Source organism: Bombina bombina, chromosome 1 (assembly GCF_027579735.1).
Source record: "Bombina bombina isolate aBomBom1 chromosome 1, aBomBom1.pri, whole genome shotgun sequence".
In the NCBI taxonomy this organism is placed as follows: domain Eukaryota; kingdom Metazoa; phylum Chordata; class Amphibia; order Anura; family Bombinatoridae; genus Bombina; species Bombina bombina.
The window spans coordinates 1,406,772,871-1,406,800,065 of NC_069499.1; the positions used below are offsets into that span (position 1 = coordinate 1,406,772,871).

Sequence of the window (27,195 nt, forward strand, 5' to 3'; positions counted from 1 at the left end):
GTTCAAGATGGAAACTATTCGTACCATCCTACCACTGATCCAGGAGGGTCAATATATGACTACAGTGGATCTAAAGGATGCTTATCTTCACATTCCGATACACAATGATCATCATCGGTTTCTCAGGTTTGCCTTTCAAGACAGGCATTACCAGTTGTAGCTCTTCCCTTGGGATTAGCTACAGCCCCAAGAATCTTTACAAGGGTTCTAGGGTCACTTATGGCGGTCCTAAGGCCGTGGGGCATAGCAGTACCCCCTTATTTAGACGACATCCTGATACAGGCGTCAAACTTCCAAATTGCCAAGTCTCATACGGACGTAGTACTGGCATTTCTGTGGTCGCATTGGTAGAAAGTGAACGAGGAAAAGAGTTCTCTATCCCCACTCACAAGAGTTTCCTTTCTAGGGACTCTGATAGATTCTGTAGAAATGAAAATTCACCTGACGGAGTCCAGGTTATCAAAGCTTCTAAATTCCTGCCGCGTTCTTCATTCCATTCCGCGCCCTTCGGTGGTTCAGTGCATGGAAGTAATCGGCTTAATGGTAGCGGCAATGGACATAGTGCCGTTTGCACGCTTACATCTCAGACCGCTGCAACTATGCATGCTCAGTCAGTGGAACGGGGATTACACAGATTTGTCCCCTCAACTGAATCTGGACCAAGAGAACATGGATTCTCTTCTCTGGTGGCTATCTCGGGTCCATCTGTCCAAAGGTATGACCTTTCGCAGGCCAGATTGGACAATTGTTACTACGGATGTCAGCCTTCTAGGTTGGGGTGCAGTCTGGAACTCCCTGAAGGCTCAGGGATCGTGGACTCAGGAGGAGTCTCTCCTTCCATTAAATATTCTGGAACTAAGAGCGATATTCAAGGCTCTTCAGGCTTGGCCTCAGTTAGCAACTCTGAGGTACATCAGATTTCAGTCGGACAACATCACGACTGTAGCTTACATCAACCATCAAGGGGGAACGAGAAGTTCCCTAGAGATGTTAGAAGTTTCAAAAATAATTCGCTGGGCAGAGATTCACTCTTGCCACCTATCAGCTATCCATATCCCAGGTCTAGAGCACTGGGAGGCGGATTTTCTAAGTCGTCAGACTTTTCATCGGGGAGAGTGGGAACTCCATCCGGAGGTATTTGCACAACTGATTCATTATTGGGGCAAACCAGAACTGGATCTCATGGCGTCTCGCCAGAACACCAAGCTTCCGTGTTACGGATCCAGGTCCAGGGATCCCAAGGCGACACTGATAGATGCTCTAGCAGCGCCCTGGTCTTTCAACCTGGCTTATGTGTTTCCTCTGCTCCCTCGACTGATTGCCAAGATCAAGCAGGAGAGAGCATCGGTGATTCTGATAGCACCTGCGTGGCCACGCAGGACCTGGTATGCAGATCTAGTGGACATGTCATCCTTTCCACCATGGTCTCTGCCTCTGAAACAGGACCTTCTACTTCAGGGTCCTTTCAACCATCCAAATCTAATTTCTCTGAGGCTGACTGCCTGGAGATTGAACGCTTGGTTTTATCAAAGCATGGCTTCTCAGAGTCAGTTATTGATACCTTAAGACAGGCACGAAAGCCTGTCACCAGGAAAATTTACCATAAGGTATGGCGTAGATATCTTTATTGGTGTGAATCCAAGGGTTACTCATGGAGTAAGGTCAGGATTGCTAGGATATTATCTTTTCTCCAAGAAGGTTTGGAAAAAGGATTGTCAGCTAGTTAAGCGTCTGGCAGATGTTCCAGACGTTCAGGCATTTTGTCAGGCTTTAGTTAGAATCAAGCCTGTGTTTAAACCTGTTGCTCCACCATGGAGCTTAAACTTGGTTCTTAAGGTTCTTCAAGGAGTTCCGTTTGAACCTCTTCATTCCATAGATATCAAGCTTTTATCTTGGAAAGTTCTTTTTTGGTAGCTATTTCCTCTATTTCCTATTTTGTCTCTGAGCTATCTGCCTTACAATGTGATTCTCCTTATCTGATTTTTCATACGGATAAGGTAGTCCTGCGTACCAAACCTGGGTTCTTACCTAAGGTGGTATCTAACAAGAATATCAATCAAGAGATTGTTGTTCCATCCTTGTGTTACACAATCTGGACGTGGTCCGTGCTTTAAAGTTTTACTTACAAGCTACTAAAGATTTTCGTCAAACATCTGCTTTGTTTGTTGTCTACTCTGGACAGAGGAGAGGTCAAAAGGCTTCGGCAACCTCTTTTTCTTTTTGACTAAGAAGCTTAATCCGCTTAGCCTATGAGACTGCTGGACAGCAGCCTCCTGAAAGGATTACAGCTCATTCCACTAGAGCTGTGGCTTCCACTTGGGCCTTTAAAAATGAGGCTTCTTTTGATCAGATTTGCAAGTCGACGACTTGGTCTTCGCTTCATATTTTTTCAAAATTTTACAAATTTGATACTTTTGCTTCTTTGGAGGCTATATTTGGGAGAAAGGTTTTACGGGCAGTGGTTCCTTCCATTTAAGTTCCTGCCTTGTCCCTCCCTTCATCCGTGTACTTTAGCTTTGGTATTGGTATCCCACAAGTAATGGATGATCCGTGGACTGGATACACCTTACAAGAGAAAACACAATTTATGCTTACCTGATAAATTTATTTCTATTGTGGTGTATCCAGTCCACGGCCCGCCCTGTCATTTTAAGGCAGGTAATTTTTAAATTTAAACTACAGTAACCACTGCACCCTATGGCTCCTCCTTTCTCAGCTTGTTTTCGGTCGAATGACTGGCTATGACAGTTAGGGGAGGAGCTATATTACAGCTCTGCTGTGGGTGTCCTCTTGCAACTTCCTGTTGGGAATGAGAATATCCCACAAGTAATGGATGATCCGTGGACTGGATACACCACAAGAGAAATAAATTTATCAGGTAAGCATAAATTGTGTTTTTATACATAAATCTATATAACCAAGACAGAAGTGCAGTAATAATTATTCTTCATGCAGGAAGTTTCTTCGCACAGCCTGCACTGTTCCAGAGCCAGGAGATCGCTTTAATATTGACGAGTACTCCGAGATGGTGAACACTATTAAACCTGTTATCTATATTACTGTGGGGGAGCTCATTGATACACACAAGGTAAGAAGACTAAAAACCTGGTAGTTTTCACCTGTGCATGGAAACAATTGTAATGGGTATTGCTTTAAGCAGTCTATTTTCCTTTGTAAAATAATCTGTTTGCCCTCAGTTACTGTTGGAACACCAGGACTCCATTGCTCCCGACCACAAGGATCCTATACATGAGCTCTTAGAGGATCTTGGAGAGCTGCCCACTGTCCAGTCTCTTATAGGTATGAAGATCAGGCTGCTGTGCGTCTGGCCTCTTATATTTTCTTTGTCTGAGGCATATATGGGTTTACTTTAGGGGGAAATTTTTGTGAAAAAGTTTAGTTTTTTTTAAAGTATGATCGTATTTGCTGGCCAAATAGTGACATCAAATATACCAAAATTGGCTTAGATCAATACCTTGGGTTGTCTACTTTACTTTAAAAATATGAATCATTTTTATAGGTAAATAAAAAACAAAACAAAGGCTCTTTCTTTTTTTAACAGAGTGATAGCAAAAATGCTAAAAATGATCCTGTACTTTGGGCAATTTTTACGCTGAAATTCCTGGTGGCGAAGTGGTTAATCTGTTTCAGTAAACAGACAGTTTACCCAAAAACCCTCTCTCCTTTAATTTGTTCCCAATGATCCATTTTACTTGCTGGAGTGTATTAAAATTGTTTACAAATCACTCCTTATCCTTTATATTGGCATGTGAAATAGCTGATTTAGCCTGTAGTATCCCTACCTATACTGAAAGTTTCTATACCTAGGCATTGGCAATTTTGAGGAACTATATAAACACAGCCAGCAGAAGAAATTTCACTTGCAGTTGAGAGTTGGAAGAGATAAAGCTCTAAAATGTTAATTTTCAGTTGTTTATAAGTATTGTACAGAGAGATAAGAAAGAGAGGCTTTTGAGGGATAACGAGATCTGATATGTCAGCAAGCCAAGCTTATTTTGATGGGCTGTGGTTTCAAAGGGCAAATTCGTCTATTTCTTTTGCAAAATGAAGCATAAATGAGCAATTTCTCATAAATGTAATACTCTGCCGCTGGTATAACAAGTCATGGGGAACAGATTCAGGGAAAACATTTTTACAGTGACCTGTCCCTTTAAAGCTGTACAACAATGGCATTTTTATCAGCATACTTTATCAAATTTTGAAGATCGGGGTGGGCAGTTAGCAGACTCAAGAGTAAGTAAACAGCTGCGTTTTAAAACCTTTTAATCAGTTTTGTAGACCTGTCTGTCGTGTGGGATTATTAAATTGCTGGTTTGTTTTTATAATTATATATAGTTGTTGCTGCACAAAACTGACCTCTACCACTGCTCTTTCCAGTTTTTTGAAGGCAATAAAGAAAATGATGGGTTTCATAAACTTTTTTAACATATAGACATTATTAATTCCATGTTTCAAATGTGCTTAGGTATAGATATGTATATATGACTCATTTATTGATTCTTTTTGTGTGAAGTTGTTTGTTAGATGTCGTCTTTTTGTTACAGGAGAGAGTAGCACTTCCAGTCTCAGTGATGGTGCTTCTGAAAAAGCTTTGGGACAGCTGAGGAAGCTGGAGATTTCTCTCACGCTGACAAACAAGTTTGACATGCTTGAGTCCAATGCAGAAGAGATGGATGCACAAAGCTTGTTACTGAGGTGAGGATTCTGCCCTCAGGTATTTATTTTTAAGGACAATTTATTGTGGAAAAGAATGATCTGAGAACTGCATACACGTGCAGGGAAAATACAGGGACATTGATTACTTCTAATAAAGATGAGCTGTAACTTACTTTTTAAATCTAACCATGCCATTTGAATACCCCTCATATTTTCTGTGAGCGAACGGTTTGAACTGCTCTCCATTGGGCACTCTAATATGTTATTTTTAGGCTAGAGCGCCTATTAAAAAATACTCACTAAAAATATGAGTTTTGAAGTAGGCGGCCAAAGTGCGGGTTATAAGAATGGCACAGCTACATTAAAAAGTTACAGCGCATCTTTATTATAAGTGATTAATTAAAGTACCTGTAAAATGTCATCATTTGGATTCCAGACCTGATTTTAAAACAAAGTTTACCATCACTTTAACAGAATTGTGGCCTTCCTCTTAGAGTCTTTTGGTAGCGGTTTTTAGAATGTTGAATGTGGATTGTGTGGTTTTTGAGAGCTGTGTATATATTGGCGCTTAGATATTCTCATATTCCTTGACTGATGCAAAGGACATTCATAGATTAGTAACGTAACCTACTTTTTGATAACTTTATCATGATTGGTGTGCACAATACAGAGCAGGAGTTTTACAGTTTAAGATTTTTATACTTGTATATATAAAATATGTCCTTAAGAATATAGAGTTATGCAGATGTTGCAAAATGTCAAACTTCCTTTATGTATACAAAGCCAGAGAACACAATATAGCTTGTCAAATAGCCGCCAATCTCACGGATCTGACACTGCTCAGGCACATGGGGAAAAAATAGCATGGAGAGTAGTAACTGTGCTATTATAGTTGTGCCCAGAAGTTGAATGTCCCTTTTTAAAGCCAAAAAATGGCTTGTTGCCTTACTTAAACATGTGTGGCATAATTAATTAAAGGGACAGTCTAATCCAAAATAAACTTTCATGATTCAGATAGAGAATGTAATTTTTAACAATTTTCCAATTTACTTTTATCATCAATTCTGCTTTGTTCTCTAGGTATTCTTAGTTGAAAGCTAAACCTAGGAGGTTCATATGCTAATTTCTAAGCCCTTGAAGTCTGCCTCTTCTCTCAGGGCATTTTGACAGGTTTTCACCATTAGAGGGTGTTAGTTCATGTGTGTCATTAAGATAACACTGTGCTCACGCACGTGAAGTTCCAGTGAGCCCGTTTTGATTGGCTAAAATGGATGTCTGTCAAATGAACTGAAATAAGGGGGCAGTTTGCAGAGGCTTAGATACAGGATAATCATTGAGGTAAAAAGTGTATTTATATAACTGTGTTAGTTATGCAAAACTATGGTATGGGTAATAAAGGGATTGTCTTTTTAAACAATAAACATTCTGGTGTACATTCTGGTGTAGACTGTCCCTTTAATTAATTTGTTTTGCTTTATGTGTCTTTGCTAGAGGAAAGGCTGTACTTGCATTCACTCAATACAACTTCCAGTTGCAGCTCTACTGCTTTTAATATTGCATAAAGTAATGTTGGTTAAAGGGACAGTTCACAGTAAAAAAAAAAAAATCCTGAATGTGTTCCCCGTGGCTTGCTATACCAGCTGCAGAGTATAAAATGTATGAAAAGTTGCTAATTTATGCTTGTTTTTGCAACAGAAATTGCTAGATTTGTTCTTTGAAACCACAGCCCATCAAAACAGATTAGATCTCATTATCTTATCAATTAAATTATTCCCTTTCTTATCTTTGTCTCTGTACGATACTTAGAAAGAACAATTGAAAATGAACATTTTAGAGCGGTATCTCTCCCACCTCCCACTGTTAGTGTAATTTCTTCTGCTGGCTGTGTTAACATTGTTTCTCAATAGCCTATACCTAGGTATATAAACGTTCAGTATAGATAGGGATATACTACAGGCTAAATTCGCTTTTTCAAATGCCAATATAAATGCTAAGAAGCCATTTGTAAACAATTTATTACACTCCAGCAGGTAAAATGGATCATTAGGAACAAATTAAAGGAGAGTTTTTGGGTAAGCTGTCCCTTTAAAGGGATACTAAAGCCACAAGCAGCCAATAATCAAGAAAAGCGCTACCCAGGTGCTGTAGCCACCAATCAGCAAGTGCTACCCATGTGCTGAACCAAAAGTGGGCCGGCTACACTAAGCTTACATTATTGCTTTTTCAAATAAAGATAGCAAGAGAACAAATAACAATTGATAATAAGAGTAAGAAAGTTGCTTAAAATTGCATGCTCTATCTGAATCATGAAAGAAAAAAATGTGGGTTTAGTATCCCTTTAATGTTGTAGGGCTTGTGAAAAGAAAAGTTGATTTGAGAGATCATGTCTCTGAATTGCTTTAATAAAGACCTTTCTTTTTTAAGACACGATGAGTCCACGGATCATCTTAATTACTAATGGGATATTCACCTCCTGGTGAGCAGGAGGAGGCAAAGAGCACCACAGCAGAGCTGTTAAATAGCTCCTCCCTTCCCTCCCACTCCAGTAATTCTCTTTGCCTACGTTAGTGATAGGAAGAGGTAAAGTGAGGTGTTAGATTAGATTCTTCAATCAAGAGTTTATTATTTTTTAAAGTAGTGCAAGATTGTGCTGCTTTGTTCTAGGGTGTAGCCGTAGTCCATATCAGTCTCTTCAGTAGAGCCTTGGTGGCTTTAGAGCAATGGGAACTTGTGGGACATAATTCTCACTGCGCCTCCCATGTTTTCTTGCTGCCCTATATACTTCAGTCTGAGGTAAACATTTACTCTCCTCACGTCGATGTGAGGGAGAGGACCTCTCAAGCCTGAGAGCTGCCTTGCTGCCAGGCAGAAGCTAAGGTAAATGCTACTTTAAATTTCTGGGGCACAAGGAGACTCAGAATAACAACACACACTGAACATAAGGGGCCCTGAAGGGAAGGTAGCTCTTTATGTTGGGACATTACAATCTTTCCTGAAGGGAAAGTATTTGGGCAGCGTTACTTGGCAGGCACTGGGTCTCGAGTAAAGCTGGAAAGCAAACATGCGTTTTTAGTACGTTATGGCTCTGGTGGTTTCACTATTCTCTATCTAGGTTGAGCTCGGCATAGGTTTACGCCCACGATGGGCGGTCCTTTCTGTTTTGCGCGCCACTTTAGTTGCGCTTCAGTTCTGAGAGGCTGAGGGAATAGAGCAAAATCAGGAAGGATTTGTCTGGTCTGTTCTAGAGTCGCATGGTGCAAACAATCATGCGTTGCTAGTACAGAGAAGGTATTTCCTTTTTCAGCAGTGAAACTAAAACGATTGTCTGGAGCTGAAGCGAGGGCTGATCTTCAGTCAGGTAGGAGCACTTCAGCAGAGTGCTGAGGTGCAGAGGGTAATTTTGTATTAAAAAGAAACCATTTTGAATTTAAAGAGACAGTAACGTTTTTTTATAATTAATATTGACAAATGCATTTAAACATTTTTATTTACTATTTGGCAAATTGTGAACAAGTATGGACCAAGGGGACTTGCAAGATGTCACTTGCTCCTTATGTTTTGACGCCAACATGGAACCACCAATCCCTTTCTGTCCCTCATGTATTGAAAGGACTTTGAATTATAGGGAAAAGATTTATTCTGAGCCAGTCTCCTCTAAGGCGAATGTTGTCCAAGAGTCTAATGATGAGGGTCTATATATGCCGCAGCTTTCTCCCCAAGCGTCCCAAATTTTACCGCCCTCACAAGCAGTGCCCAGCGCTTCAACTTTAGTCCTTTCTGGGGTTTCATTAAGACATAGCTTCTATCAGGTCTTCTACTATTTCTGATGCTCTGTCTGCTTTTTCGATGATGCAGGGCAAACATAAGAGGAAAGCCAGACATTCAGTAAGCGAGGTTTCTAAAGCAATAGTTGCAATTTCGGAGGTATCCTCCCAACAACCTGAAGAGGAGGGTACTGCCGTAGCTTCTGAAGGGGAAATTTCAGATTCAGAGGGTCTATTACCTCTGAAGGTGGTATCTTTCAGATTTAAACTTGAACACCTTCGTCTATTACTCAGGGAGGTTTTAGTTACCTTGGACGACAGTGACTCCACAGTTGTGGTTGTCCCTCAGAAGTCTAGTAAACTGGACAGATATTTTGAGGTTCCTTCCTACACAGATGTATTTCCAGTTCCTAAAAGAGCTACTGAAATCATTGCTAAGGAGTGGGAGAGACCGGGCATTCCTTTTTCTCCCTCTCCTATTTTTAAGAAGATGTTTCCAATAGCCGATTCTATCAAAGAGGTTTGGCAAACTATCCCTAAGGTGGAAGGGGCCGTTTCCACCTTAGCTAAGAGAACTACTATTCCCATAGAGGATAGTTGTGCTTTCAAAGATCCTATGGATAAGAAGTTAGAGGGTTTACTCAAGAAGATTTATGTACACCAGGGTCTGCAGTGGCAACCGGCTGTGTGCATTGCAACCGTCACTCGTGAGGCGGCGTATTGGTTTGATGCACTGTCTGAGGCCCTCAGGACAGAAACTTCTTTGGATGAGATCAAAGATAGAATAAAAGCTCTTAAACTAGCTAATGCCTTTATTTTGGACGCTTCCCTTCAAGTTATCAAGTTGGGAGCTAAGGTCTCGAGTTTCTCTATTCTATCTCGCAGAGCCTTAAGGTTAAAACCTTGGTCTGCGGATGTGTCATCTAAGTCTAAGCTTCTAGCTATTCCTTACAAGGGCAAAACCTTGTTTGAACCTGACCTGAAGGAAATTATTTCTGATATCACGGGAGGTAAGGGTCATCTTCTCCCTCAAGATAAGAGAAACAAACAAAAATGACGACAGAGTAATTTTCGTTCCTTTCAAAATTTTAAAGGAAATTCTTCCTCTTCTAAGCAGGAACAATCTAAGCCTGCATGGAGACCCAACCAGTCTTGGAACAAGGGAAAGCAATCCAAGAAGCCTGTTAGTGATTCCAAGACAGCATGAAGGGCATGCCCCAGATCCTGGACCGGATCTGGTATGGGGCAGACTTTCCTTCTTCGTTCAGGCTTGGGTTCGGGATGTTAAGGATCCCTGGGCTTTAGAAATAGTGTCTCAGGGATACAAACTGGAGTTCAAAGTTTTTCCTCCCAGAGGCAGATTTCTACTTTCTAGTTTATCTGCAGACCAGACAAAGAGAGAGGCGTTCTTACACTACGTAGGAGACCTATCCACCCTGGGAGTGATTGTTCCAGTTCAGGAACAGGACCTGGGGTTTTATTCCAATCTGTTTGTGGTTCCCAAAAAAGAGGGAACCTTCAGGCCAATTTTAGACCTCAAGAGTCTAAACAAATTTCTCAGGGTGCCGTCCTTCAAAATTGAAACAATTCGTTTCATTCTTCCATTGATCCAAGAGGGTCAGTTTATGACAACAGTGGATTTAAAGGATGCGTATCTACATGTTTCCATTCACAGGGATCATCACAAGTTCTTAAGGTTTGCCTTTCTGGACAAACACTTCCAGTTTGTGGCTCTTCCTTTCGGTCTTGCCACAGCCCCCAGAATTTTCACAAAAGTTCTGGGATCTCTGTTGGCGTTGCTTCGATCACACGGCATTGCAGTGGTGCCTTATCTGGACGATATTCTAGTCCAGGCACCATCCTTTCAGCTAGCAAGATCCCACACGGACTTGGTGTTGTCCTTCCTACGATCCCACGGGTGGAAGGAAAATTTAGAAAAGAGTTCCTTAGTTCCAAATACAAGGGTAACTTTCTTAGGAACCATAATAGACTCCCTGTCTATGAAGATTTTTCTCACAGAAGTCAGGAAATTAAAGATTATCGATACTTGTCTAGTCCTTCAGTCCACTCCTCGGCCATCAGTGGCTCAGTGCATGGAGCTAATCGGACTGATGGTGGCGACAATGGACATCATCCCGTTTGCTTGCTTCCATCTCAGATCTTTACAGTTAAACATGCTAAGGCAATGGAACGGAGATTATGCGGACTTGTCTCCCCGATTACTTCTGGAGTAGAAGACAAGGGATTCTCTACAATGGTGGTTGTCTCTGGATCATCTCTCCCAGGGAACCTACTTTCGCAGACCATCTTTGGTGATTGTGACAACAGATGCCAGCAGTCTGGGGCTCTCTAAAGGCTCAGGGGACATGGACTCGGTCGGAGTCTGTTCTACCCATAAACATTCTGGAACTCAGAGCGATCTACAATGCTCTTCTGGCCTGACCCCTGTTAGCCTCGGTACAGTTTATCAGGTTCCAGTCGGACAACATAACGTCAGTGGCTTACATCAATCATCAGGGAGGAACGAGGAGTTCCTTGGCGATGACAGAGGTAGCCAAAATAATTCAGTGGGCGGAGGCCCATTCTTGTTGTCTGTCGGCGATCCATATCCCAGGGGTGGACAACTGGGAGGCGGATTTCCTGAGCAGGCAGACCTTTCATCCGGGGGAGTGGGAACTCCATCCGGAAGTGTTCTCCAGCCTGATTCTCAAGTGGGATCAGCCGGAATTAGATCTCATGGCATCGCGACAGAATGCCAAGCTCCCGAGATACGGGTCGAGATCCAGGGACCCCCAGGCGGAACTGATAGAGGCTCTGGTGGCCCCTTGGACCTTCAATATAGCATACCTGTTTCCTCCGTTTGCTCTTCTTCCTCGAGTAATTGCTCGATTCAAACAGGAAAGGGCCTCTGTGATCCTCATAGCACCGGCCTGGCCTCGCAGGATTTGGTATGCAGATCTGGTGGAGATGACATCTCTACCACCTTGGAGACTTCTGTTGAGGAAAGACCTGATTCAGGGGCCCTTCCTTCACCCAAAACTAGTTTCTCTGAAGCTGACTGCTTGGAGATTGAACGCTTAATTTTATCCAAGCGGGGATTTTCTGACTCTGTCATAGAGACTATGATTCAGGCTCGTAAGCCTGTCACTAGAAGGATTTACTATAAGATTTGGCGCAAATATCTCTATTGGTGTGAATCCAAGGGCTACTTATGGAGTAGAGTTAGGATTCCTAGAATTTTGTCCTTTCTCCAAGAGGGTTTGGAGAAAGGTTTATCGACGAGTTCCCTAAAGGGGCAAATCTCGGCCTTATCTATTTTGTTACACAAACGTCTGGCGGATGTTCCAGATGTACAATCATTTTGTCAGGCCTTGGGATCAGGCCTGTGTTCAAACCAGTTACTCCTCCATGGAGTCTTAATTTAGTTCTCAAAGTTCTTCAAGGGGCTCAGTTTCAGCCTATGCATTCCTTAGATATTAAGTTGTTATCTTGGAAAGTTTTATTTCTTGTTGCTATTTCTTCTCCTCGGAGAGTGTCAGAGCTCTCGGCATTACAGTATGAGTCTCCTTAACTTATTTTCCATTCAGATAAGGTAGTTTTATGTACTAAATTAGGATTACTTCCTAAGGTTGTTTCTGATCGGAACATTAATCAGGAGATTGTTGTTCCTTCCTTGTGTCCTAATCCTTCTTCTCAGAAGGAAAGACTTCTGCACAATTTGGACGTGTCCGTGCTTTAAAGTTTTACCTGCAGGCGACTAAGGACTTTCGTCAGTCTTCTTCTTTGTTTGTGGTTTTCTCAGGAAAACGCAAGGGACAGAAAACTACGGCTACTTCTTTCTTTTTGGCTGAAGAGTATCATACGTTTTGCATACGAGACTGCTGGACAGCAGCCTCCAGAGAGAGTTACGGCTCATTCAACGAGGGCTGTTGATTCCTCATGGGCGTTCAAAAATGAAGCTTCTGTGGAACAGATTTGCAAGGCTGCAACTTGGTCCTCTCTTCATACTTTTTCAAAGTTCTACAAATTTTACACACTTGCCTCGGCTGAGGCCGCTTTTGGGAGAAAGGTTCTTCAAGCAGTGGTGCCTTCCGTTTAGGTTCCCTGTCTTGTCCCTCCAGTATCATCTGTGTACTCTAGCTTGGGTATTGAATCCCATTAGTAATTAAGATGATCCGTGGATTCATTGTGTCTTAAAAAAGAAAAGAAATGCTTTATGCTTACCTGATAAATTTATTTCTTTTTTGAGTCCACGGCCCGCCCTGTTTTTTTAGACAGGTTGTGGGTTATTGTAAACTTCAGACACCCCTGCACCTTGGCTTTTCCTAACTTCTGTCGAATGACTGGAGTGGCAGGGAAGGAAGCAGCCATTTACCAGCTCTGCTGTGGTGCTCTTTGCCTCCTCCTCCTGACCAGGAGGTGAATATCCCATTAGTAATTAAGGTGATCCGTGGACTCATCTTGTCAAAAAATAAATAAATTTATCAGGTAAGCATAAATTTTTCTTTTTACACCCAGATGAAAGCATATGATTTTGCAGTTTTGATTATTTGCTAATACATTTCTTTCTCACTAGTACAAAACATATGCTTGTAGATGTGATTCAATCACAGCCCGGTGATTCTGTAGTAGAACTTCTGCAAACATCTGCCTCTGAACAGCAAGTAAGTAATGTTTATTTTGTATAATATGATCTCAAGATCTTGTGAGCATGCCCTATTGGGATCTAAACGTCTATCAAATGCATTGCTGATCTAATTTCACTCCTGGGATAAGGAACACCATTAAATCATTTTGTATATTGTTCACATGTTTTTTCAAGGATTTCCAATTTTATTTTCTTCAAGAATTTTCTGACTTCATTTTATTTAATCTCAATCTTCTAACATGCAGATAATAGAGCAACAGTTAAACAAACATAATACATTAATAATAATAAATTGAAACTAAAATGAAAAAGTCATGTCTGGAGGATAGCAAGTGCCCTATTTTTACCAGAGCCCATTAATAAGACTGGTAGTAGAAACGTTTATAAAAATGTACATCATATGGCATTTACTTGTAGAAAAACAAATGTGCAATGTTAAATAAATACTTTATTTATTTTTTTGGTTACTTTGAGATAAGTTTAGTTTCTGTCTTCTCTGGTGTTATCATGTGATCATAACTCCTATAACATTAGTTCTGGGTCTTAACCTTTTGTGAATGCTCTAATGTAATTATTTTTACATACACAGCACCCCCCTCAATTAAATAGTATATAGCAGTCAGAGCTCTATAAACATGGAAGCAAAAACACATTAAAAAAATGACTTACTATTTATGAGAAGTATTACAGCTTAACTAAATTATTTGTTTTCCTGCCATAGGAAACATCCCACTATATGCTGATGCACCAACGAGCATTAAGAGAAGCCAAGACCCCTGAAAAAATGAGACGCCACCGCTCACTGCTGGGCAACAGCCAGCTGACTATGGAGGAGAAAAAACGCAAGATTATTCGCAATCTGCGCAGACTGGAGTCCCTGGGGCTGGTGTCCTCTGATAATGATTACCAGGATATAATCAACATGATCGCTAAGGTAATAAACACCAACAAGCTAAACAATAAGTGTAGATTTTATTATGCACTATCTATAATAAGGTTGCCACCCAGTGGGCATTTTTCTGCTATAGCCTTTTTAAGGGTCAGGCAATGTAAATTAAAAAGAAGAAATATAAGGACCTTGTTATAGTAAATCTTCTAAGTGAGCAATAATGTATTTAAAATACGTAATCCTGTTTAATTCACATTGTAAATAACTATTTCTCTTGTTAAGTGTAGTCAGTCCACGGGTCATCCATTACTTATGGAATATATCTCTTCCTAACAGGAAGCTGCAAGAGGATCACCCAAGCAGAGCTGCTATATAGCTCCTCCCCTCACATGTCATATTCAGTCATTCTCTTGCAGCCTAACTAAAGATAGGTCGCTGTGAGAGGTCTGTGGTGTTTTTTAACTTGGTTTATTTCTACAATCAAAAGTTTGTTATTTTAAATGGCACCGGAGTGTGCTGTTTATTCTCAGGCAGCATTAGAAGAAGAATCTGCCTGCGTTTTCTATGATCTTAGCAGACGTAACTAAGATCCACTGGCTGTTCTCATCTGAGGAGTGAGGTAACTTCAGAGAAGGGGAATAGCATGCAGGGCCCCCCTGCAAATGAGGTATGTGCAGTAAATTATTTTTCTGAGGAATGGAATTGACTGAGAAAATACTGCTGATACCAATGTAAAGTAAGTTCAGCCTTGAATGCAGTGATAGCGACTGGTATTAGGCTGATGAGTGTGTGTACACTGAATGTATTTTTCTAAGGAATGGAATTGACTCTGAAAATACTGTTAATAATGAAATAATGTATGAGCCTTAACTGCAGTAAAAGCGACTGGTAGCAGGCTTATTAATAACAATTCATAACTTTTCAAATGTATGTTTAAAACGTTTACTGGCATGTTAATCGTTTTTTGTGAGGTACTTGGTGATAAAACTTATTGGGGCATGATTTTTACCACATGGCCATCTTTGTTTTCTGCATAGAAACAGTTTTCTGAGCTTCCTCACTGTTGTAATATGAGTGGGAGGGGCCTATTTTAGCGCTTTTTTGCGCAGTAAAAATTCAGTCACAATCTGTCTACTTCATCCTCCATGATCCAGATCGTCTCTAGAGAGCTCAGGGGTCTTCAAAATTCATTTTGAGGGAGGTAATCAGTCACAGCAGACCTGTGACAGTGTGTTTTGACTGTGAGAAAAACGTTAATTATTAAATTGTTATCCGTTTTTGGGTATTACAGGGTTAATCATCCATTTGCTGGTGGGTGCAATCCTTTGCTAACTTAATAAATTTACTGTGAAAAATTGGTTGCTATAACTATTTTGGTTCATTGTTATTTCAACTGTGACAGCTTTTTGTGCTTCTTAAAGGCACAGTAGCGTTTTTTATATTGCTTGTAAATTTATTTAGAAAAGTATTTCCAAGCTTGCTAGTCTCATTGCTAGTCTGTTTAAACATGTCTGACACAGATGAATCTTTGTTCACTATGTTTAAAGGCCAATGTGGAGCCCAATAGAAATTTGTGTACTAATTGCATTGATGCTACTTTAAATAAAAGTCAATCTTTACATGTAAAGAAATTATCACCAGACAACGAGGGGGAAGTTATGCCGACTAACTCTCCTCACGTGTCAGTACCTTCGCCTCCCGCTCAGGAGGTGCGTGATTTTGTGGCGCCAAGTACATCAAGGAGGCCCTTACAAATCACTTTGCAAGACATGGCTACTGTTATGACAGAAGTATTATCTAAATTGCCAGAATTAAGAGGCAAGCGCGATAGCTCTGGGTTAAAGACAGAGCGCGCGAATGAGGTAAGAGCCATGTCAGATACTGCGTCACAGTTTGCAGAACGTGAAGACGGAGAGCTTCATTCTGTGGGTGACGGATCTGATCCAGGGAGACTGGATTCAGAGATTTCTAATTTTAAATTTAAGCTTGAGAACCTCCGCATATTGCTTGGGGAGGTATTAGCGGCTCTGAATGATTGTAACACGGTTGCAATTCCAGAAAAATTATGTAGGTTGGATAGATACTATGTGGTACCGGTGTGTACTGACGTGTTTCCTATACCTAAAAGGCTTACAGAGATTATTAGCAAGGAGTGGGATAGACCTGGTGTGCCTTTTTCCCCTCCTCCCATATTTAGGAAAATGTTTCCTATAGACGCCACCACACGAGACTTATGGCAGACGGTCCCTAAGGTGGAGGGAGCAGTTTCTACTTTAGCTAAGCGTACCACTATCCCGGTGGAGGATAGTTGTGCCTTTTCAGATCCAATGGATAAGAAATTAGAGGGTTACCTTAAGAAAATGTTTGTTCAACAAGGTTTTATCTTACAGCCCCTTGCATGCATTGCGCCTGTCACTGCTGCGGCGGCATTCTGGTTTGAGTCTCTGGAAGAGGCCATTCGCACAGCTCCATTGGATGAAATTATGAACAAGCTTAAAGCACTTAAGCTAGCTAACGCATTTGTTTCTGATGCCGTTGTACATTTAACCAAACTTACGGCTAAGAACTCCGGATTCGCCATCCAAGCGCGCAGAGCGCTATGGCTTAAATCCTGGTCAGCTGACGTGACTTCTAAATCTAAATTGCTTAATATTCCTTTCAAAGGGCAGACCTTATTCGGGCCCGGCTTGAAAGAATTTATAGCTGACATTACGGGAGGTAAGGGCCATGCTCTACCTCAGGACAGGGCCAAATCAAAGGCCAAACAGTCTAATTTTCGTGCCTTTCGTAACTTCAAGGCAGGAGCAGCATCAACTTCCTCCGCTCCAAAACAGGAAGGAGCTGTTGCTCGTTACAGGCAGGGCTGGAAAGTTAACCAGTCCTGGAACAAGGGCAAGCAGGCCAAGAAACCTGCTGCTGCCCCCAAGACAGCATGAAGAGAGGGCCCCCTATCCGGAAACGGATCTAGTGGGGGGCAGACTTTCTCTCTTCGCCCAGGCTTGGGCAAGAGATGTCCAGGATCCCTGGGCGTTGGAGATCATATCTCAGGGATATCTCCTGGACTTCAAAGCTTCTCCTCCACGAGGGAGATTTCATCTTTCAAGGTTATCAGCAAACCAAATAAAGAAAGAGGCGTTTCTACGCTGTGTACAAGACCTCTTACTAATGGGGGTGATCCACCCAGTTCCGCGGACGGAACACGGGCAGGGATTTTATTCAAATCTATTTGTGGTTCCCAAGAAAGAGGGAACCTTCAGACCAATCTTGGACTTAAAAATCCTAAACAAATTTCTAAGAGTTCCATCATTCAAAATGGAAACTATTCGAAACATCCTTCCCATGATCCAAGAGGGTCAGTACATGACCACAGTGGACTTAAAGGATGCCTACCTTCACATACCGATTCACAAGGATCATTATCGGTACCTAAGATTTGCTTTCCTAGACAGGCATTACCAGTTTGTAGCTCTTCCCTTCGGTTTAGCTACGGCTCCAAGAATCTTTACAAAAGTTCTGGTCTCATTCTGGAGGTACTAAGACCGCGAGGCATAGCGGTGACTCCGTACCTAGACGACATTCTGATACAAGCGTCAAGTTTTCAAATTGCCAAGTCTCATACAGAGATAGTTCTGGCATTTCTGAGGTTGCATGGGTGGAAGGTGAACGTGGAAAAGAGTTCTCTATTACCACTTACAAGAGTTCCCTTTCTAGGGACTCTTATAGATTCTGTAGAGATGAAAATTTACCTGACAGAGGCCAGGTTATCAAAACTTCTAAATGCTTGCCGTGTCCTTCATTCCATTCCACACCCGTCAGTAGCTCAGTGCATGGAAGTAATCGGCTTAATGGTAGCGGCAATGGACATAGTACCATTTGCGCGCTTGCATCTCAGACCGCTGCAATTGTGCATGCTTAGTCAGTGGAACGGGGATTACTCAGATTTGTCCCCTCTACTAAGTCTGGATCAAGAGACCAGAGATTCTCTTCTATGGTGGCTCTCTCTTCCACATCTGTCCAAGGGGATGACCTTTGCAGGCCAGATTGGACGATTGTAACAACAGACGCCAGCCTTCTAGGCTGGGGCACAGTCTGGAACTCCCTGAAAGCTCAGGGATTATGGACTCAGGAGGAGAAACTCCTCCCAATAAATATTCTGGAATTAAGAGCAATATTCAATGCTCTCCTAGCTTGGCCTCAGTTAGCAACTCTGAGGTTCATCAGATTTCAGTCGGACAACATCACGACTGTGGCTTACATCAACCATCAAGGGGGAACCAGAAGTTCCCTAGCGATGTTGGAAGTCTCAAAGATAATTCACTGGGCAGAGTCTCACTCTTGCCACCTGTCAGCGATTTACATCCCAGGCGTGGAGAACTGGGAGGCGGATTTTCTAAGTCGCCAGACTTTTCATCCGGGGGAGTGGGAACTTCATCCGGAGGTCTTGCTCAACTGATTCATTGTTGGGGCAAACCAGATCTGGATCTCATGGCGTCTCGCCAGAACGCCAAGCTTCCTTGTTACGGATCCAGGTCCAGGGACTCGGGAGCGGTGCTGATAGATGCTCTGACAGCCCCTTGGGTCTTCAACATGGCTTATGTGTTTCCACCATTCCAGATGCTTCCTCGTTTGATTGCAAAGATCAAACAGGAGAGAGCTTCGGTGATTCTGATAGCGCCTGCGTGGCCACGCAGGACCTGGTATGCAGACCTAGTGGACATGTCGTCCTGTCCACCGTGGTCTCTGCCTCTGAGACAGGAGCTTCCAATTCAGGGTCCTTTCAACCATCCAAATCTAATTTCTCTGAGACTGACTGCATGGAGATTGAACGCTTGATTCTATCAAAGCGTGGCTTCTCGGAGTCGGTTATTGATACCTTAATACAGGCTAGGAAGCCTGTTACCAGAAAAATTTACCATAAGATATGGCGTAAATATTTATATTGGTGCGAATCCAAGAGTTACTCATGGAGTAAGGTTAGGATTCCTAGGATATTGTCCTTTCTACAAGAGGGTTTAGAAAAGGGCTTATCTGCTAGTTCGTTAAAGGGACAGATTTCTGCTCTGTCTATTCTTCTACACAAACGTCTGGCTGAAGTTCCAGACGTTCAGGCTTTTTGTCAGGCTTTAACTAGGATTAAGCCTGTGTTTAAGACTGTTGCTCCACCGTGGAGCTTAAACTTAGTTCTTAATGTTCTTCAAGGCGTTCCATTTGAACCCCTTCATTCCATTGATATCAAGCTGTTATCCTGGAAGGTTTTGTTTTTGATGGCTATTTCCTCGGCTCGAAGAGTCTCTGAGTTATCTGCCTTACATTGTGATTCTCCTTATCTGATTTTTCATTCAGACAAGGTAGTTCTGCGTACTAAACCTGGGTTCTTACCTAAGGTAGTTACTAACAGGAATATCAATCAAGAGATTGTTGTTCCATCACTGTGTCCTAACCCTTCTTCAAAGAAGGAACGACTTTTGCATAATCTGGACGTAGTCCGTGCCCTGAAGTTCTATTTGCAGGCAACTAAAGATTTTCGTCAAACTTCTTCCCTGTTTGTCGTTTACTCTGGACAGAGAAGAGGTCAAAAGGCTTCGGCTACCTCTCTCTCTTTTTGGCTTCGTAGCATAATACGTTTAGCCTATGAGACTGCTGGACAGCAGCCTCCTGAAAGGATTACAGCTCATTCTACTAGAGCTGTGGCTTCCACCTGGGCCTTTAAAAATGAGGCCTCTGTTGAACAGATTTGCAAGGCTGCGACTTGGTCTTCGCTTCACACCTTTTCAAAATATTACAAATTTGACACTTTTGCTTCTTCGGAGGCTATTTTTGGGAGAAAGGTACTTCAGGCAGTGGTTCCTTCTGTTTAATGTTCCTGCCTTGTCCCTCCCTTCATCTGTGTACTTTAGCTTTGGTATTGGTATTCCATAAGTAATGGATGACCCGTGGACTGACTACACTTAACAAGAGAAAACATAATTTATGCTTACCTGATAAATTTATTTCTCTTGTAGTGTAGTCAGTCCACGGCCCGCCCTGTCTTTAAGGCAGATCTAAATTTTAATTGAACTCCAGTCACCACTGCACCCTATGGTTTCTCCTTTCTCGTCTGCTTTGGTCGAATGACTGAATATGACATGTGAGGGGAGGAGCTATGTAGCAAGCTCTGCTGGGTGATCCTCTTGTAGCTTCCTGTTAGGAAGAGATATATTCCATAAGTAATGGATGACCCGTGGACTGACTACACTACAAGAGAAATAAATTTATCAGGTAAGCATAAATTATGTTTTTTGTAATTAGTAGGGCTAGTCTTTCCTTTCTGAGACAGATGGCGAAAAAAGTTATTTGTTTTTGCTACCTAATGTGATTGGCTCAATTTGGACATTAATGTCATGCCGTAAAATAAGTACCATTTAGCGGTGTCTGTAATAATAACAGGGGTCAGTTACCGGTTATAGTAGTAGCTCCCAAACTACTACTAATTGCATTTATCCTTTATGAAACACAAACAATTTAATTTGTGATTTAGACAGAGCATACAATGATAAAAAAAAGTTTGCAATTTACTTCTATTATCAAATTTGCTTTATTCCCAGGATATTCTTTGTTGAAGCGATACCTAGCTTGGCATCTGGAGCACTACATGGCAGGAAGTAGTGCTGCCATCTAGTGCTCTTGCAAATGGATAGGATCCTTCCAAAACTGCTGCCATAAAGTGCTTCTGATCTTATGTCTGATCGTAGAATGAAGAAAAATTAATAGAAATAAATCAGAAAGTTATTTAAAATTGCATGCTCTTTCTGTCTCATAAAAGAAAATGTTTGGGTTTCATATCCCTTTAATTTTCATTCCTTTTTTGCCACTTCTTTCCTGTTTTCATCCTCACTACCATTTTAGTTTCATTCTTCAATTACTATATTAATCTTTTACCCTCTGTTGCACACCTTGTGCATTGCCTGTCTTTTTTGTATTATTCATTGTGGGACGTCTCCTCTTCATTCTATTTATCGTCCTCTTTCATCGAGTTTTTTCTATACTCTTTCACTTGATCCTTTCCTTTACACCCTTTGCCATTTCTCGTTTACCCTCCACTGCATTATCCCCCTCTCCTGATTCTTGGCATGTTCCTAGCCCACTTGAGAATTGCCTGCTTATTGCTTCCATGATGAACATGTTTCTCTTACATGGTGTATCCAGTCCACGGATTCATCCTTGTGGGATATTCTCATTCCCTACAGGAAGTGGCAAAGAGAGCACACAGCAGAGCTGTCCATATAGCTCCCCTCAGGCTCCGCCCCCCCGTCATTCTCTTTGCCGCTCTAACAAGTAGCATCTCCACGGGAGGGTAAAGAGTATGCAGTGTTAGATTTGTAGTTTTTCAGTGGAGGCTCCTCCATTTGTGCACATGAGCACGTGCCCCCCTGTCAGATGCAGAGGAAAAAAAAAATTTTTGCTGAATAAAATATAATTTTTCCAATAGCCCCCTATTAGAAAAATTATATTTTATTTCTAACCCCCCCAAAAAAAATCTGATGCTTTTTTAAGTTTGCTGAATAAAATATAATTTTTCCAATAGCCCCCTATTAGAAAAATTATATTTTATTTCTAACCCCCCCAAAAAAAAAATCTGATGCTTTTTTTTTATTACAGAAAAAATTTTTTGGTTCCTGGTGTGTCTCTTTAAGGCAATCGCACGTGCGATAGAGCCCTATACCCTGCCTGTCAGTGAAGTCTATTTCACTGCAGGCATGTGGGCCAGGCTTAAACTGCTTGCATTCAGATCCCTGTTCGCACAAGCTGAAGTGTGCGAGTGGGGAGGGACAACTTCAAGGAGCCAAGTTCAGCTGCACTCTGATTGGCTGCAGGTATCCCTGCATCACTGGCTCCTCCCCCGCATCAAACAGGCACAAATCGGCCCTTGTCCGAGGGCCCCCAGCATCTTAGAGAGCTCGCCCCTACTGCAGGTAGATGCATAATGCAGCAGCACTAATTAAGTATTTTTTTTTAATTGTTATTATTTTATTTTAAAATAATATTTTTGATATTTGTCTGTAAGGAACTTTCTGGGGACGGGTTCACATGTGTGCACTGTGCAGTGTTCTGCAGGGCTGAGAGAGTGCGAGCGCTCTGTTGGCTCATGCAGGGATTCAGGAAGTGACTGAAGGCAGCATACAGCACACAGCACCTGCAAAAATGCAATATGTGGACCAGGTGTGGTGGAGTCCGGTCCACATATTAGACACTTCCAGAATCCAGGCTCCAGTCCAGGACCAGCTCCACCCACCAAGTCACAGTTACAAACTCTGAGGCGGCAGCAGGCAGGAAGGATAGCGTGTGGTGCTAGGGTGGAACAACTAACTGCATAGCATAGGGATTGCATAGAAGCCATCAGAATTAGAAAAGTTGCAGGCCAGCAGTAATTTACAAGTGTCTGCTGAGGACAGCCTCTAATTTCATGCAGGGAGCTGGACGAATAATAGCCCTGCCTACTTGTGTGAGCATATTGTGTTTGCAGTCAGTGAGTGAGTGGAGGTTTTGGGGAGAAAGGTGTCACGGTAAGGCTGCTTTACTTTATTGATCCTCCTTACTATAGGGTAGGGCTAACATAACGTAAAACAAGTCTTCAAACAGGAGCTGCCACTGCTTAAAAATAACGGACCTTTTAAAGATCCCTTCTCTCTGGGGCAGCTGCACACAAACATTCCTATGTGATCATGTGACATCCTTTTGACTGCCTGCAGACCGGGAGAGTGAGAGAACGGTGAGTAAATGTGTAGCCTGTCATTTATTTTATCAACTGTGTAATATATTTCTCCTTGTGACTTGTGAGCCATGGATCTTCCAATTAAAATATCAGGAGGTCTAACCTAGGGGCAGATTTATACATGCAGCATTTGCTAAAAAGTTAGTGAGGTACTATGATAACTTTTTTTATCACAGCAGCTAGCCTTCAAACAATCAGTCTGCATTCCTATGTTTTTAATTCTCTTCAGATAACCTTTGCCCTCTTTGTGTTGGTCTGACACCCTTTAGTGTTCATAAACACACATAGGATTCAGCACACTCCTTCAGTGTTATATGGTGCATGTCCAGCAGCTAAATAATTGTCCTAGTTAGCACACATAGAATTAAAAGGTTTATTTGTTCTAGACCTTTGCATTTAAATGTTTGTTTTCTTTATGTCTTGGTTTTCTCAGTATTTTCATGATGCATATTTTTGCCCTCTGAAATTTAAAAAAATTCTAATAACCATAAATTATATGCAGGTAACCTCCAAATGTACATTATGAAGAAAATGTAATAATGAGTTAAAGGGACACTGAACCCACATTTTTCCTTTCATGATTCAGATTTTAACAATTTTAAACAACTTTCCAATTTACTTCTGTTATCTAATATGCTTTGTTCTCTTGATATCTGTTGTAAAAAAGGATACCTAGGTAGGCTCAAAAGCAGCAATGCACTACTGGGAATTAACTGATGTTTAGTGCCTGCACATATATGCCTCATGTCATTGGCTCACCCAATATGTTCAACTAGCTCTCAGTGAGATATTGATGCTCTTTCAATAAAGGATACAAAGAGAATGAAGCAAATTTGATAATATAAGTTATATATAGATAAATATATATATATATATAGATAAATATATATATATATATATATATATATATATATATATATATATATACATACACACACACACACACATTAAAATGGCCGGAGCCACCTGAGGGGCGGGGTTAGTGCTCCCCCATCCTCAAAAGTCACCAGCCGCCACTGTAGTTTTTATTTCTTCAATCAAGAGTTTGTTATTTTAAAATAGTGCCGGTTTGTATATTTACTCTGAGGCAGAAAGTGATGAAGATTTCTGCTGAGAGGAAAAAGATTTTAGCATGTTGTAACTAAAATCCATTGCTGTTCCCACACTGGACTGTTGAGTACCGGAGAACTTCAGTTGGGGGAACAGTTTGCAGGCTTAACTGCTTAAGGTATGATCAGTCACTTTTTTTCTAACAAGACTTGGTAATGCTAGAAGACTGACAGAAATCCCCATGTGGGAAGCTAAGCCATTTTCTGAGACTCAGTATAGAAGGATGGCTTAGTTAAAAGGGCTTAAATCACTGGTGGACACTGTTATGGGGAAAATAGATTATTTTTTACTATAATCTGACATTTGCACAAGTGTTTATTATGTTTGGAACACTTTTTAGGTAGGGGTTTTATACGCCTGGCATAATTTTAGACACCTAATTTGGCTTAGGAAGGCCCCACAACTCCGGAGTGAAGATGGAGGGGGCCTAATTTTCGCGCCTCAATTGCGCAGTTCTTTTGCAAGACAGCTTCATGCAGCTTCACATGTAGAGTCCAGAGATTGCAGGAGGACTACAGGGAGGCTTATTTTCGTTCCAAAACTAATCCCCAAGGAAGGTAGTGTTAAATAGGTGGCCAGCTTCAATTTGCTCCGGTTTGGGCAATAAGGGGTTAATTGGCTTGAAACTTGGTGTGCAATCTTTTCAAAGCATTAGGATCATATGGTGTAAATTTCATAAAGATCGGATGTTTTTTTGAGATTTGGTAAAAAAGTGTGTGCCTTTTATTATTTAACCCCTTAATGACCGGACCATTTTTCAATTTTCTTACCCTTAATGACAATGGCTATTTTTACATTTCTGCTGTGTTTGTGTTTAGCTGTAATTTTCCTCTTACTCATTTACTGTACCCACACATATTATATACCGTTTTTCTCGCCATTAAATGGACTTTCTAAAGATACCATTATTTTCATCATGTCTTATAATTTACTACAAAAAAAATAATAAAATATGAGGAAAAAATGGAAAAAAACACACTTTTTCTAACTTTGACCCCCAAAATCTGTTACACATCTACAATCACCAAAAAACACCCATGCTAAATAGTTTCTAAATTTTGTCCTGAGTTTAGAAATACCCAATGTTTACATGTTCTTTGCTTTTTTTGCAAGTTATAGGGCCATAAATACAAGTAGCACTTCGCTATTTCCAAACCACTTTTTTTCAAAATTAGCGCTAGTTACATTGGAACCCTGATATCTGTCAGGAATACCTGAATATCCCTTGGCATGTATATATTTTTTGTTAGAAGACAACCCAAAGTATTGATCTAGGCACATTTTGGTATATTTTATGCCACCATTTCACCGCCAAATGCGAGCAAATAAAAAAAAAGCTTTACATTTTTCACAATTTTCGGTTTCTCACTGAAATTATTTACAAACAGCTTGTGCTATTATGGCACAAATTGTTGTAAAAGCTTCTTTGGGATCCCCTTTGTTCAGAAATAGCAGACTTATATGGCTTTGGCACTGATTTTTGGTAATTAGAAGGCCGCTAAATGCTGCTGCGCACCACACGTAAATTATGCCCAGCAGTGAAGGGGTTAATTAGGTAGGTTGTAGGGAGCTTGCAGGGTTAATTTTAGCTTTAGGGTAGAGATCAGCCTCCCACCTGACACATCCCACCCCCTGATCCCTCCCAAACAGCTCTCTTCCCTCCCCCACCCCACAAATGTCCCCGCCATCTTAAGTACTGGCAGAAAGTCTGCCAGTACTAAATAAAAGGAGTTTTCTTTCATGTAATTAGCAAGAGTCCATGAGCTAGTGACGTATGGGATATACATTCCTACCAGGAGGGGCAAAGTTTCCCAAACCTTAAAATGCCTATAAATACACCCCTCACCACACCCACAATTCAGTTTTACAAACTTTGCCTCCGATGGAGGTGGTGAAGTAAGTTTGTGCTAGATTCTACGTTGATATGCGCTCCGCAGCAAGTTGGAGCCCGGTTTTCCTCTCAGCGTGCAGTGAATGTCAGAGGGATGTGAGGAGAGTATTGCCTATTTGAATGCAGTGATCTCCTTCTAAGGGGTCTATTTCATAGGTTCTCTGTTATCGGTCGTAGAGATTCATCTCTTACCTCCCTTTTCAGATCGACGATATACTCTTATATATACCATTACCTCTGCTGATTCTCGTTTCAGTACTGGTTTGGCTATCTGCTATATGTAGATGAGTGTCCTGGGGTAAGTAAGTCTTATTTTCTGTGACACTCCTAGCTATGGTTGGGCACTTTGTTTATAAAGTTCTAAATATATGTATTCAAACATTTATTTGCCTTGACTCAGAATGTTCAACTTTCCTTATTTTTCAGACAGTCAGTTTCATATTTGGGATAATGCATTTTAATTTAACATTTTTTACCTTAAAATTTGACTTTTTCCCTGTGGGCTGTTAGGCTCGCGGGGGCTGAAAATGCTTCATTTTATTGCGTCATTCTTGGCGCGGACTTTTTTGGCGCAAAAATTCTATTTCCGTTTCCGGCGTCATACGTGTCGCCGGAAGTTGCGTCATTCTTTGACGTTATTTTGCGCCAAAAATGTCGGCGTTCCGGATGTGGCGTCATTTTTGGCGCCAAAAAGCATTTAGGCGCCAAATAATGTGGGCGTCTTATTTGGCGCGAAAAAATATGGGCGTCACTTTTGTCTCCACATTATTTAAGTCTCATTTTTTATTGCTTCTGGTTGCTAGAAGCTTGTTCTTTGGCATTTTTTCCCATTCCTGAAACTGTCATTTAAGGAATTTGATCAATTTTGCTTTATATGTTGTTTTTTTCTTTTACATATTGCAAGATGTTCCACGTTGCAACTGAGTCAGAAGATACTTCAGGAAAATCACTGCACAATGCTGGAGCTACCAAGCTAAGTGTATCTGCTATAAACTTTTGGTATCTGTTTCTCCAGCTATTATTTGTATTGCATGTCATGACAAACTTATTAATGCAGATAAAATTTCCTTTAGTACTGTTACATTACCTGTTGCTGTTCCGTCAACATCTAATTTTCAGAGTGTTCCTGATAACATAAGAGATTTTATTTTTTAAATCCATTAAGAAGGCTATGTCTGTTATTTTTCCTTCTAGTATACATAAAAGTCTTTTAAAACTTCTCTTTTTTTCAGATGAATTTTTAAATGAACATCATCATTCTGATACTGATAATGGTTCTTCTGGTTCTGAGGTTTCTGTCTCAGAGGTTGATGCTGATAAATCTTTGTATTTGTTCAAGATGGAATTTATTCGTTCTTTACTTAAAGAAGTGTTATTTGCATTAGAAATAGAGGATTCTGGTCCTCTTGATACTAAATGTAAACGTTTAAATAAGGTTTTTAAATCTCCTGTAGTTATTCCAGA

The 27,195-nt window shown here is 41.1% G+C and overlaps 1 protein-coding gene across 1 annotated transcript in view; it reads left to right on the top strand.

Moving 5' to 3' along the window:
- IQGAP3 (IQ motif containing GTPase activating protein 3) overlaps positions 1-27,195 on the top strand; it is a 297,924-nt gene that overhangs the window by 168,854 nt on the left and 101,875 nt on the right. The window contains exons 30-34 of the mRNA XM_053705201.1: positions 2,956-3,088; positions 3,198-3,300; positions 4,566-4,716; positions 13,018-13,105; positions 13,811-14,023. Of these exons, the coding sequence (XP_053561176.1) occupies positions 2,956-3,088; positions 3,198-3,300; positions 4,566-4,716; positions 13,018-13,105; positions 13,811-14,023 (688 nt within the window). The remainder of the gene's footprint in view (positions 1-2,955; positions 3,089-3,197; positions 3,301-4,565; positions 4,717-13,017; positions 13,106-13,810; positions 14,024-27,195) is intronic.